General features: G+C 44.9%; 2 protein-coding genes across 2 annotated transcripts in view; both read left to right on the top strand.

Annotated features, from left to right (window-relative positions):
* Window positions 1-3,409: 3,409 nt before the first annotated feature.
* On the top strand, window positions 3,410-4,802 carry LOC136555670 (proline-rich protein HaeIII subfamily 1-like). Its single transcript, XM_066548588.1, has 2 exons — window positions 3,410-3,814; window positions 3,999-4,802. Exons 1-2 carry the CDS (start codon window positions 3,410-3,412, stop codon window positions 4,800-4,802), a joined length of 1,209 nt encoding a protein of 402 aa, XP_066404685.1.
* The window catches only part of NECAB1 (N-terminal EF-hand calcium binding protein 1), a 49,904-nt gene continuing 41,806 nt past the window's right edge, over window positions 4,793-12,890 (top strand). Inside the window, 2 exon segments of the mRNA XM_066548456.1 lie at window positions 4,793-4,853; window positions 8,155-8,179. Of these exon segments, the coding sequence (XP_066404553.1) occupies window positions 4,812-4,853; window positions 8,155-8,179 (67 nt within the window). The 5' untranslated portion in view covers window positions 4,793-4,811.

Below are 12,890 nucleotides of genomic sequence, written 5' to 3'. Positions count from 1 at the left end.
ATCTGCTGTGCTCAGGAACCAGCATCACTCTACTACATGTGAATACAGCCTCTGCCTGGACCCTGGACGCTCAGACATTCGTCTGGATCTCCGGATTTGTCTTTGTCTGCTCCTGCACATGTATGCAGCCAGCTCTACATGTGAAGAGACACAAAGAAACATGGGTCACCCCTGCCTCAGGCAGAATAAACTGTGTATGAGCTGGCTGCTGGAGGCACTCGGTGTGAACCACTGGGGACACGCTGTCACTCTGTCAGTTGAACCCTCGTTCACCCAGCGCCCGCACCCGGGGCTGACGCTGTCTTGGCTGTGGTGGTTTTTCAAAATTCTGTTTTTTGTTATCGATCCAATAAATCTTTGTTAAATTTTTCAAAAATTTGGCTACCGATTTGATAATTTATAACAAATACTAATGACAGAGGTTATAAGAAAAGAAACTACTCACATGGGGGGAAAAAAGCCCCAGTTATAGAAAATACTATGTTTTCTCAATATGAAGGAATCCCTTCTCCCTGAAAAAGTGTCACTTTCCCCAGCAATGGCATGAGGTGGTTCAGAATAACCTCAGTGCCCTAGCCATGCCTCTTCCCAGCTACTGCAAAAAATTAACCCTGTCCTGACCAGAACAAGGACATCATTAAATCATTTTAGCTGCAGACTAACAATAGCAGTTTTCTTCTACCTTTTTTTTGGTGGGAATGTTGCAAATATAAAGAATAAAAGTACACCATGCTTTCACATTGTTTTGCTTCTGACCCTTATGCTTTGATCCTCTACTTAATTCTTTTTCTTAGATCTTATGCGTAAATATCTGCCTTATCCATCCAGTCTCACAGCAGGCTTTTTCTCAACATGAGCCACAGTTGCTTCTGGGTGCCCCTTTACCTTCCCTCCTCCCCTTGGCCAGGGGTGCAAACCCTGCCTCAGTAAAGCACCCTGCTGCCTCCACAAATGGCTGATTGTTTTGAGTCATTAACCTCTAACATACCAGTTTCTCACAATGGCTTTACATTCTATTTATTCTCCTGGTGGTTTAGGAAAGAGCTCCAATCCATGGAGCCTGCATTCAGGCTCACCTGCTGGTGCTCATCCCTGTTATCTGCACTGGCCTGCCATTGAACTGCCCTGTGGGGCTCCAGTACTGCCGGTGTCTGGTTTTCCTTTGCACCACCAAGTGGACATGGGGCCAGAGGGAAAGGAGGAGGGCAGGAAATCCATGGGAGCAGACTCAGGCCTTGTCCCAGGAGGGATCCCGATGAGGTTCCCAGAGCCGGGAACCCTGAGGTGATTTTCATCTGATGAGCTGTACCTAGCCACACCCTCCTGTACAGGTGGCTGACCTAATGGTTTTCCGGGCACACCAACACTCCTTCTGGGATTTTGTACACCCACCCTTGCTGTCACTGGCACAGTTACCATATGTTATAGAGGAGGACTTACTTTTTCATCATCAGAGTCCAATTCGTAGGAACACCGAGCTGCAGAAATACTGTGTCCTCCCTTGGGTCAGATTAGTGCATGTGTGAGACACAAAGGGAAGGAAAAGAAAGGTGGCCTTTTGCTTCCTCTGTTTCTGCCCACAAGCCATGGCAACAAACATATTAAATCTGAATTTTCTCTGTTTTTACTTTATGATCAAGAAAAGTTATGAGAGAGCAACCACAGGGGCAGCATTTGAGAACCCAAGCCAGAGGCTGGTTTGGGGTTGGCCTACAGAGCACCAGACCAGATGGTCAAACCATGACAAAACAACAGGTTTTGAAAGCTGAAGGGGGATTCTGTATAAACTGACTCAGCACTTTGGAGACATACCAATCAGCTCCTGCAGCAAAGAAAAAAGACCATAAATCAGATCCATTCCCTTAGCCAAGTGCAAATAGTACTGTTCTTCTGCTGGAAAGGTTATACTTTGACATAAGCATTACAAAGTGTTTTTCCTGTCAGTTAGAGGCCACACACATAGAGAGTGGAATCATGGAGTGGTTCAGTAACTCAATTAGACACTTGGACAGCATGCATTTCCTCAGTAAAAAGGAAGTTTTGCTGTTTATCTCTCTCAGCACTGATGGCTCTTGCACATCACAGTCCACTGCACAGTAAGTGGAAGGTAGCTCTTGCTGCCAGCTTTTAATTTGTTTGTTTTTCCCAGATTAAAGGGCAAAATCATTACACATTGGCTGACCAATTCATTTCACATGAGCAAAGATGCTAGTAAAGTACCTGGTTTCTAAATAAAAGTTTAATGATTTGACACACAGCAAGAAAAAACCAGGCTCTTTTAGGTTTTATCCTCAGACACACACGGAACAACTGTTATTTCTTGTAATAGGAGGTGAGCAGCACAGGTCTGTGGCTGCAGAGGGGAGCATGTCAGTGAGTGCTGACCTTTGCTAACCTCACCTGGGCAGGTCACAAAGCCATCATCCTCCCACTAAGGCAGTACCTGTACTCCCACATCACAGGGCACCACAGCAGCATTACCCTCTCCTCATGTCTTCTTGCTCAGAGACAGAGGGAGATCATTGAATGAATATGAAACTGAGTAAAATTCAGAGCTCTGGTTCTGCTTGTGGTGTTAAAATTGAGGTATTGCTTCAGGTAATTTTAAAGCAGCACAAAAACTATCATCAGTAAGTTTCACATATACTCTACTCACAACTTTCTCACGTAATAAAAGTTCTATGAGACATTTTTGATTCTTATGTTTTCATTTTTACCCTAAAAATATCAAGATGGCACAATATTTTTTCTTACAATTTTGAAGGAAGATTTCTCTAGACAAACAAAATATTCTTGGTGAATGTTAAGGCTAATCAAAAAGGAAAGATACTGGGTCTTCATCAAAGGTCTTTTTATAGATAGAAATTAGTCAAAAAAAGTTAAATATGTAAATTATTAATGTTGTTGCTGTAAAAGTTAAAAAAACCAAGCCTCTCTATAGTCTAAAGAAACTTGTTCTTATTTCTACTCGCCCCCCTGGCTCTTGAGACTACCTTTGGAATTTCTTCTTCTTTCCTCTGTCTGGAAAAAAATATATTCCCATATTACCATCATAAAAATCAGATTAAATAAAAGCCTTTCAGTATTATTAAAAAGCAAAAATAGCCTGAGATGATTTTCCATCTCTTTTTTTAAAGCCATCTTTATGAATTGAGATAAAAATTGCTCACCCTGTGAAATGCCTTGTCTTTCCAATTGGAAAGGTCTCTTCCATCTCTCAGGTTTTCCTCTGAAATGTTGAAAGCAGAAACTTTCAAGTCACACCACGGCCGAGGCTTTTCGTCCATGAAAGTGTTTTAAAACAAAAACTTCACTCTAGTATTTGTTTAGAAGCATAGTATTGATGCAGTGATCACTAGCTGCAGTATATACTCTATCCCACTGTTGTAACACATGATGTAGAATTGCGATGCCGTCTGCTCGTGGCGGGAGCACAGAGTCACAGCCGCTGTTACAGGATGTCCATGCGAGAACTCCTTGTCTCGGGTGTGCAATAGCTCGGGGAGCTCCTCTCAGAGCTGCCTTCCTCTCCCTGAGCCCGGACCCTCCTCCTCTCTGCCCGGACCCCGCCGAGCCCGCTCCTGCCCCATCCCCCTGCTCCCCGCTTGCTTCCCCGCAGGAGCCCCAGCGCTACACGTCCCTGCAGCCCCTGGTTTTTGGCCGAGCCACTTTGACGTATATATTTTATCCAAGCATCGTCTTATTATCAAGCCCGAGGCTTTTGCGGGGCGCAGCTGCTGGCGGTGCCCGCAGCGCGGTGTGGAACACAGAGCCGCCCCGTCGCCCCTGCACTGCCGGGACTTCATCTTACACCGTATATCTTATAGCCCATCCTCGGAACGGGCTCTCGTGGCTTTCCTGAGAGACATCTCCCCAAAGTGACTGTGCTGACGGGGGGGGCAGCCAAAACGACGGTGCAAACGTGGCCTGACAGACCGCAAGACACAAGTTTCCTTCATGCAGACAACGCAAGTGTCGCCAGAGCCCGCCCTAATTAGGGATGCAACAGGGAGCGTGTGCCCCGCACGGCACGGCCGCCCCGGCTCCTGCCCTCGCTGGGCCGGGCTCCCGGGGCCGGGCGGGGCGGGGGCGCGGCTCGGCCCCCGCAGGGACCCCGGCCCGGCCCCGCAGGGACCCCGGCTCTGACCCGCAGGGACCCCGGCTCCGACCCGCAGGGACCCCGGCTCCGACCCGCAGGGACCCCGGCCCGGCCCCCGCAGGGACCCCGGCTCGGACCCGCAGGGACCCCGGCTCGGACCCGCAGGGACCCCGGCCCGGCCTCCGCAGGGACCCCGGCCCGGCCTCCGCAGGGACCCCGGCTCCGACCCGCAGGGACCCCGGCTCGGACCCGCAGGGACCCCGGCTCCGACCCGCAGGGACCCCGGCCCGGCCTCCGCAGGGACCCCGGCTCTGACCCGCAGGGACCCCGGCTCCGACCCGCAGGGACCCCGGCTCCGACCCGCAGGGACCCCGGCTCCGACCCGCAGGGACCCCGGCCCGGCCCCCGCAGGGACCCCGGCCCGGCCCCCGCAGGGACCCCGGCTCGGACCCGCAGGGACCCCGGCCCGGCCCCCGCAGGGACCCCGGCTCGGACCCGCAGGGACCCCGGCTCGGACCCGCAGGGACCCCGGCCCGGCCCCCGCAGGGACCCCGGCCCGGCCTCCGCAGGGACCCCGGCCCGGCCTCCGCAGGGACCCCGGCTCGGACCCGCAGGGACCCCGGCCCGGCCCCCGCAGGGACCCCGGCTCGGACCCGCAGGGACCCCGGCCCTGGGCGGGCTCTGCGGGCGCTGCGGCGGCTGAGGCGGGCGGATGGCGGCGGAGCGGGGAGCGGGGCTGCGCATCTTCCGCGATGTGAGTAGGGCACGGAAACCATCCTTCGCACCGGCCACCTGCCAGTGTTTGGGGAGGCGGCACCTGGTTTGTTATGCTTTGCCTTTTTCTTTTGCCTTTTTTCCTCTCCATACTTCCCCCCTCCCTCCTTTTATTTCTTCTTTTCTTTCTTTTTTTTTTTTTTCCCTGACCTGTTATCTCCTCCCTCGGTGGAAGGGGGTGAAGCCCAGTGAGACTGTGAATCTTCCCCCTTTCCCTTTCCCATTCCCTTCCCCTTATCCTTTCCCCTTCCCCTTTCCCCTTCCCCTTTTGTTTCTAATGGCTGCATGTGTTAGGAGAGCACGTTAGTGTGTTTGGGGGTGGCTAGAAGAGGTTCTGTCACCATTCTAAATGAGTGAAAACAGTCTAAACAGGCACCTCTCTAAATAAGTTACTTCAAATTTTATTGTTTTTATGGGGCAAGGGGATGGGGGTGCTTTTCACTAAAGTTTCTCACCCTATAAAAGTTTTTGGGGTTTTTTTCACTAACCATGCAGGTTCTTCCCATCCCTTTAGACCCTGATGAATTTGAGGAGCCCAAGGTCAGTGTGCAGAGAATCCTGAGCCCCTCAGCCCTTTGAGGGTGAGCCCAGGGAGGTGCCCTGATGAGCGTCTGGCCACGCAGCCCCGAGAGGTGCTGTGCTAGGCAGTCACCAAGGGCATCTTGCAAGGTGCAGCTGTGAAGTTTTTTTGTCTAAATTTGTGCAGCACAGAGTATTTCTTTGTTCCAAGGCAAACTCCCATCCAAAGATCTTCAAAGTATCCCCTGACCTTGGTGAGACCTGCAAATCTTGAGACCAACTCTACCACCAACACTGATCCACTTCAGACCAGCTCTTGTGCTGGCATTATTCCACAAATCAGCTGAAAATGGCATAGCCTGTATTAAAGGACTCTTTATCTAGGTGTTTTCTCTAATATGCCCACTTCAACTTCCCCAACCTTTCCCCAAATTATTTCAAATGAACCTCATCTGCTCATCTCCTGATTTCTCTAGCCTCCACAGAAAATTGTTTAAATAAGACTTTTTATTGACTTTTCAATTCAATTCAATTTTCATTTCAATTCAAGTGTATATTGAAAATGCAGGTTTTTTTCTTTAGTTGGGTATTTTTGTGGGTTTTTTTTTCCTTTTGTCTCAGAGATACCACTTGTAAAAGAAATGGGAGAATTACAGTCATACATCACAAAAACAGAAGAGAAATCCAAGTTGTCAGGAAAGAGTTAAGTAACATTAAATGCAGCCAGCTCCTCAATTTAACTTAGCACACTGGATTGAGAAATTGCACATGGTCAGATTATCTGATAAACTGAAAACTTTTGATTTCACTAAAGTAGAAAAGATTTCAAAACAAAATTATTTGTTTAATTTTCAGCACTTTCTTAAACCAGTGTCACGTTCATATTTATAGGAAAGCAGATACCTTTCACAAACCAACAAATAGGAGGAGGCTGTTTCTGTGATTTTCCTCTTATATCTGGAGGAAAACCTTAAATCCAAGCCATGCCTGCTTCAAAGCAGGGACTGGACCCTGGGGGCCCTTCTGCTGCGAGAATACATTCATGTCACGGATATTTTAGATATTTGGGGATGTGTAGGTGTGTGATTATTCCTCAGTGAAGTACCCCCACCTATATAAACTCATTTAAATTAGATCAGGCAGCAAGAGGTTGGTTGTAAGTCTGCACAGAAAGGGCAGGCACTGAGGTCCTGATTCCCCTGGGGAATAGAATTATAAAATTATAGAATGATAAAATGGCATGGTGGAAGGGATCTTAAAAATCATCCAGTTCTAAAGCCCTGCCATTGGCAGGGACACCTTCCACTAGACCAGGCTGCTCAGAGCTTCATCCAGCCTGGCCTCGAACTCTGCCATCCACAACCTCCCCGGGCCACCTGTACCAGTGCCTCAGCACCCATACAGCAAAGATTTTTTTCCTAACATCTAATCTAAACCTATTATCTTTCAGTTTGAAATCATTTCCCATTGTTCTGTCACTAAATGTTCTTATAAATAATCTCTCTCCAGAGAGAGAGACCTAATGAGAGTGATTTATGATTGCTAAAACAACCTCTTCTGTGGTCTTCTGTCAAACTCCCTCTCAAGTGTCTAAAGGATTTTAATACTTGCTTAAGGTTGGGGGCAGGGGGGGTTAATTAATTGGAACAAATTAATATACATTTTAAATAATAATTATAAAAATAATAACTACATAAAATAATTGATTTTAAATCATTTTTTTAATTACTTAAGCAGAAACTTTTGCCACTCTTGACCAATGGTTATGGGACATTTCATTTGATTGAAACTCCACTGCTACATCCCCTCAAAAGTCCAAGCCTTATACTGAAAATTGAATGTATAATTTATTTGGATAAATAGGGAGGGAAAGTGTCATCTTACTAAGTATATTTCATATTTTATGTGCTGTAAATTTGGTTCAATGCAAAGTTCACCATCAGTGAAGTCCTGGATGTGGGTCACAACTCTGTTGGTTTCCCTGCCAACCCCACCCTCCACAAAACAATCATGAAGGTGCTCCAAGAGAGCTGGGCACTTGGATCCATCTTGTCTGGTTTCACTTCTAGGAGCAGAGCAGCCATGGCATGTGCTGGAGAAACTGTTTAAATGCTGCTAATATTTTAATAGACCAGAGAATGTTTCCATTGCTGTCAGCTCTCAAAAATATATGTGCAAAAACATATTTTGAAACACTTCAGTGGTATTTGCTGCAGCAATAGAAACTACGTTTGGAAGATTTGCTTTCTTGCCTTGCCTACACTTGTGGCAGCATTTCCTGGATGATTCCTCATTCCCCATTGATCCCTTTGTGCCACCCAGCTCCTCTCCTGACTTACCCTTTGCTTCCTCCACCCACACAAACCATGAGTCTTTCTCACCATCTCAGATGCTCAGCACATCCTCCCAGCCATCATTCATCTGCTTCTTTAAGCCACTTCTCTCAAACCTGAGTCCAGTATCATGGTAGCCATATGGTACCAGGTTTTGTGCCTGAACATCATCCTTGTAATCCATAAACAAACTAGAAAATAAAGCTGGTTCTTGTTATGGTCTTGGTTTTCAGTGCACACAGCAAGAGAGGAGTTAAAAAAAGCTCAGAGGGATGGATGAAGACATATTAAGAACTTTGAAATTCTATGCAGCTTTGTGAAAATGTGATGTAGAGCCCAAACATTAATGTGTACTAAGAACATTGCTTGTTATTAACCCATACAAAAGAAAAAATTGACTCTGTTCTTTCTGTCTCTCTTTTTGTTTAGATATTAAGAAGAGCAGACAAGAATGGTAAGATTTCTTGCACGTCTTGCTTCTTTCCTTTGGAAAAAAGAATCTATCATTAATTCAGCATTTTATGTCATGTTTTAAACATCCTAACAGGAAAAGCAGACATCCCTCATGTCATTTTATGTTTCCTGCAGATTCAGTGCCATGTATTATGTTGTGTTGTGATCTGATCTTCCCTTCTTTAAGGACAGATCTTATGCTTTTACAATTTGACATTTGTGTTTGATTTGCACTTTGGGTACATGTGAGTGTTTTCTAGTGACACTGACTCAAGAAGGTCTGAAATACTTGTAAGAAGCTCCATCTTATCTGTTTTAAACCACCATAGGCTACATCCAGAAATCAGCTTGTTTTTGTATTTTTTCAGTGTGTCAGTTGGAAGAATAAACCCTTGAATCCAATGCACATATTTATACTACAGAAGTCATAAGGTTTTTATTAACAAGAGAAGCATTGAACAGTGTCAAGCCCACAGATCAGACAGGTTTAACCCTGACAAGTAATTCCCAGTCCAGTCAATCCTCAGAAAACAGATACTGGGTGCATTCAATAAAGAGAAGGCAAATGGATACCATTGAGAAAATCAGTGATAACTTACAAGGAAGAACTCTTGGACAGCAAGTGACTACTGTACAGTTTGGTGGTATAACTGAGTATGTTGAATAACTGTGTACTGTTTCTGAGACAGAAATCTCACCTCCACAGCCCACTTCTGGTTGCTATTCCTGCGCCAGCTCATGTGCACAAGACCATGGTAGGCTCCTTCAGAGAGCTCAGGAGCCACAGAATCCATCACTGTGAGAGTTTTTTGGTAGTGTTTTCTTTGTTATCTCCCTCAGTCAGCTAGCTTGCCAGTTGTTTGCATGGGCAGTGATGGTGCAAGGTGAATTCCGAGGTGAGGGCTGGCATGGGAAGAGGAGGAGGACTCCTGCACCTGCAGTGGTGCATCTCTAGCTTCATTGCCTGTCAACCACAGCACAGCTCTGCTGGCATCCCCCTCAGACCTGCTCATGGTGTTTGGAATAATGTGTGTTCATCTGCCCTGAAGATTGATGAGGGTCAGAGCACATGAGCAGAACTCATCAACCCCCTGGAGACTAAAAGAGACCCCGGAGCTTTGTGTCCCTGCCCTGGACTTTGGGCTCGTGCTGTGCCAGCCCTGGTGGATCCACTTTGGTGCTTAGGAGCACTTCAGTCCTCATTTGGGTTTCCCCACAGCTCATTACTGTACATCACTGTGAAAACACGGGGAACAGCTCCCAGTACTGGGGACAAACCAGAGCAATACAAAACCATATCAGCCCCAGAGATTTTGGTCACTGGTATTCCTACCTGTATAGGTTTCTTTACAACATATTATTGGCAGAAAAGTGGCTAAGTTCAGTCACTTCAGTTCTGTTAATGTCCATGAACTTGAAATTATTTCAGCTTTTAGGTTTTAATTGTGTTTGCTCAACCATCAATTGCCCATGGGACTTCCACTTTGCTTATCTAGCAATGCACAGGCTTGTGCCACATTGATAGGGAGATTTGTTTCAAGGCTGTGAAGTTAAGTTCATTTTCAGCAAGGTTATTGGATATGTGACCACTTACTGAAAATGCTTACACTGTTGTCACCATAAATTACTGGTTTTGGTTAATGACTGGTCTACTTATATTTTCAGTGTCTCCTTTCTGTACTACAGGAAATCAACTATTGGCTTTCAGTAACAAATACTACATTACTGTCCATGACACAGCCCTGTTAAATTCTCTCGTATACTTTTAATAGAACCTCCTCTGCTGTATTCATTCATTTTGTGAGATTAAAATACCTTCAGAGAAAATATCATCAAAAACTTTACTAGATTCTTGCTAGACAGCAAGGAAAAAAAATCAAAAAAAGTGGATGGAGCTGATAAGTAGGAGTATTGTATAAGCATTTTTACTATGAATTCGTGGCCTGTGGGACTTCAGGTAAGCCTTCCACCACAAGGAAAGATAAATATTATTGCAAAGGCAGTATAAAATGAAAGACCAAAAGAGCCAAGACATTCCACTGAACTGCTGGTACTCAAAAATGCTACAATAATTTATGGCATTTGTGGTCAATTAAGAAAGTCCTTTAGCAAACAGCCATGTGAATGAAGTCGTACAAATGGCTTCTTTCTTTGCCAGCCAGGTGCATATATCATTCTGTTACTGTCCTATTTCTGGAAATATCAGCTATGCAGAAATTCCATGAGAGGATCAGCTTCATAAACTCTCTCTGTAGTTCTTATTTCATGGCTCTGCTTTTTGTGGAGCTGATCCATATATCTCCCATAAATGAAAAGGTCATATGATTTTTTTTAAAGGGAGAACAAGACACAGGGAAGGATTTTAAAGAACTATATGGTTCATAATATTGACAGAAACAACAGAAAATCCTGAGGGGAGAAAAAAGCAATTTCATAAAGGTGAGATGCTGCACATTGACCTTTTTGGAAAGGAGATGTTTCAGGTCTGTATGTCAAAATGAAATTTTGGTAAGGTTTACTTTATAGAACACCACATGCTCAAAGGAAAGCATGTGGATTTCACACAGAACTAATTTGGAAAAAAAATCCAGCTAAAAGGAAAAATCTTCATTTGTTTAATTTCTTTTGCTATTTAAAACAAAATCAAATTCATTAAATTCCTCACGAAAAATAAAATCTTGTCCCTAGCCTTCAACGGAGGGAGCAAAGAAAAAATGGGAAACTGGAACTGCCAAATGCAATCTTTTCTAACCCCCCAAAAAAAATTCACTTCCCTCATCTCTCAAGAAACAGTGGTTGCCTCACACATATGTGAATGCAGCACCTGCATGTGCTTGTCTACATGAAATGTCTCTCTTATCCCCTGATATGCCAGGAGGGACGTGGGGCATCCCATCAGCCTTGCAGTGACCTGCAGTCAAGTGAAATTATTTCAGTTGTAGGTGAATGTCACCCAGGGGCCTCTTGTGATCATGCAGCTGTGACATGTGCCCAATTAAAATTGCCTCCTGCCAGAATTCCCTCCTCTTAGCACAGGAATGGAATTTCAAATGCAGACTACATTGCAGAAGTCCAATCACAAACAGTCTGACTGTAAAATAGATGGGGAAAAAAAAGTAATAATCTACTGAGAATGCAACCCTTGATCTTGCAAGGGGAACACAGAGGCTCCAAATACCTCTGTGCCCTTGTCCATTCTTCACTCGATACCTTTTAGCTTGCTGAAATCACCTTTCAACTCAGAGACTGTGTGTGATTTTCCTCTGTCAGATATGCTGTTCTCTACTGAAGGCATCAGCTATCTAAAGAATATCCTGAAGATTATAGTAGCATTTCTGCAGCCGACTGGCTGGGGGATGTCACTTGGGCATATTTTACACAGAAAAACATCTACTCAATAGACAGGTAAATGTTACTGAAATAAATGTGAGAATGCAATTGTAACGTGGAGGAAGGCTCCTGTAAACCACTGTGTGAATCTGTTTCTAAATTTGCAAGTGCAATGTGGGGAAATTCATTTTATTGTTTATATTTTCATTTTATTTACTTGTCTGCCAGTTGGGAGACAAAGGAGAACGGGTGACTGTGCCTGCTTTTAAAGAAGCCCTTCTTTTGAAAGATGTCCGAGAAGACAGACAAAAGCAAGCAGGTCTTGCAAAACAGCTTCTTAAATAACATTGCCAAGGCAAATACAGCTGAAGGTTGATTTCCCTGATGGATGCATAGCTTCAGAGAAGTTTATTTCATTACTCATCCTTCCCCTGTCACTTTGCCAGTGGCAAGGATTGAAGAATCTCTAATAGAGGTTTCTGCTCAGCACTTAAACCAGATAGCATTTATCTGGGCACTCCAAGGGCACTGAGGTGTGCCCAGGGCAGTGGTGCTGAGGACACATGACACAGCCTTTAAAATAAAAGCTATTCTTGACACTTGGGGGGGAAAAAAACTAAACTGTCTAGGCAAATGCATCTTCAGTTTAGCAGCACAGGGAGCACTTGTTCAGCGTTGGGTCTGAGCTTCATCTGAGCACTGAGGAAGCACAAGGATGGCCACTGGCAGTGAAGCCCTCCCCAGCTGCTCTGGCAAAACAGTTACACAAAATCAGAGAAGTGCCCTGGTTAATCAGAGCTGGTTTTTTGGTAAAAGTAACTCTATGAAGTCTGTAAGTACCAAACAGGTTCAAAAAGCCCTTGTGTTTTGCCAGAAACAATCTCAGTGATTTGTCACTCAATGTCAATAACATTCAGAATGTTATTAAGAATAAACAGCAATGAATGAAAAGGCAATGTCTGCTTTTCGATGACAAAAAAATAAAGAAAATAGCTAAACTACCCAATCTGTTGGTTGATCAGTGATTTTCTGGATTGAGATAAAGCCAATGATCCTGAAGGACTGAAACAGACTTTTTTTGTATTTTGTGTCATACCCCAGGCTGTTCTATGGGTAAACTCATATGTTTATCTCAGGAAAGTTACCAAAAGTCATTGAGTATTCTCAGTCACAAGTATTCTTGAGTATGTGTATAACTTGCATGTAAATCAGCCTTCCCAGCAAAGGATAAAGCTGCAGAGGTAGTTTGATTAAGCAATTGATTGTATCTGTAAGAGCCAAAGGAAGCTTATCTGTGAGAACACTCAGCTCAACACACTCAATATTTGATATTCCTTTTCTGTAACCAGAGCCAAATGGCAAATGTATTTAGATTCTCAGCT

Source organism: Molothrus aeneus, chromosome 1, assembly GCF_037042795.1.
Source record: "Molothrus aeneus isolate 106 chromosome 1, BPBGC_Maene_1.0, whole genome shotgun sequence".
Lineage (NCBI taxonomy): Eukaryota > Metazoa > Chordata > Aves > Passeriformes > Icteridae > Molothrus > Molothrus aeneus.
The sequence above is the reverse complement of the archived record's forward strand: the minus strand, read 5'-3'. Positions and strand labels throughout refer to the sequence as shown.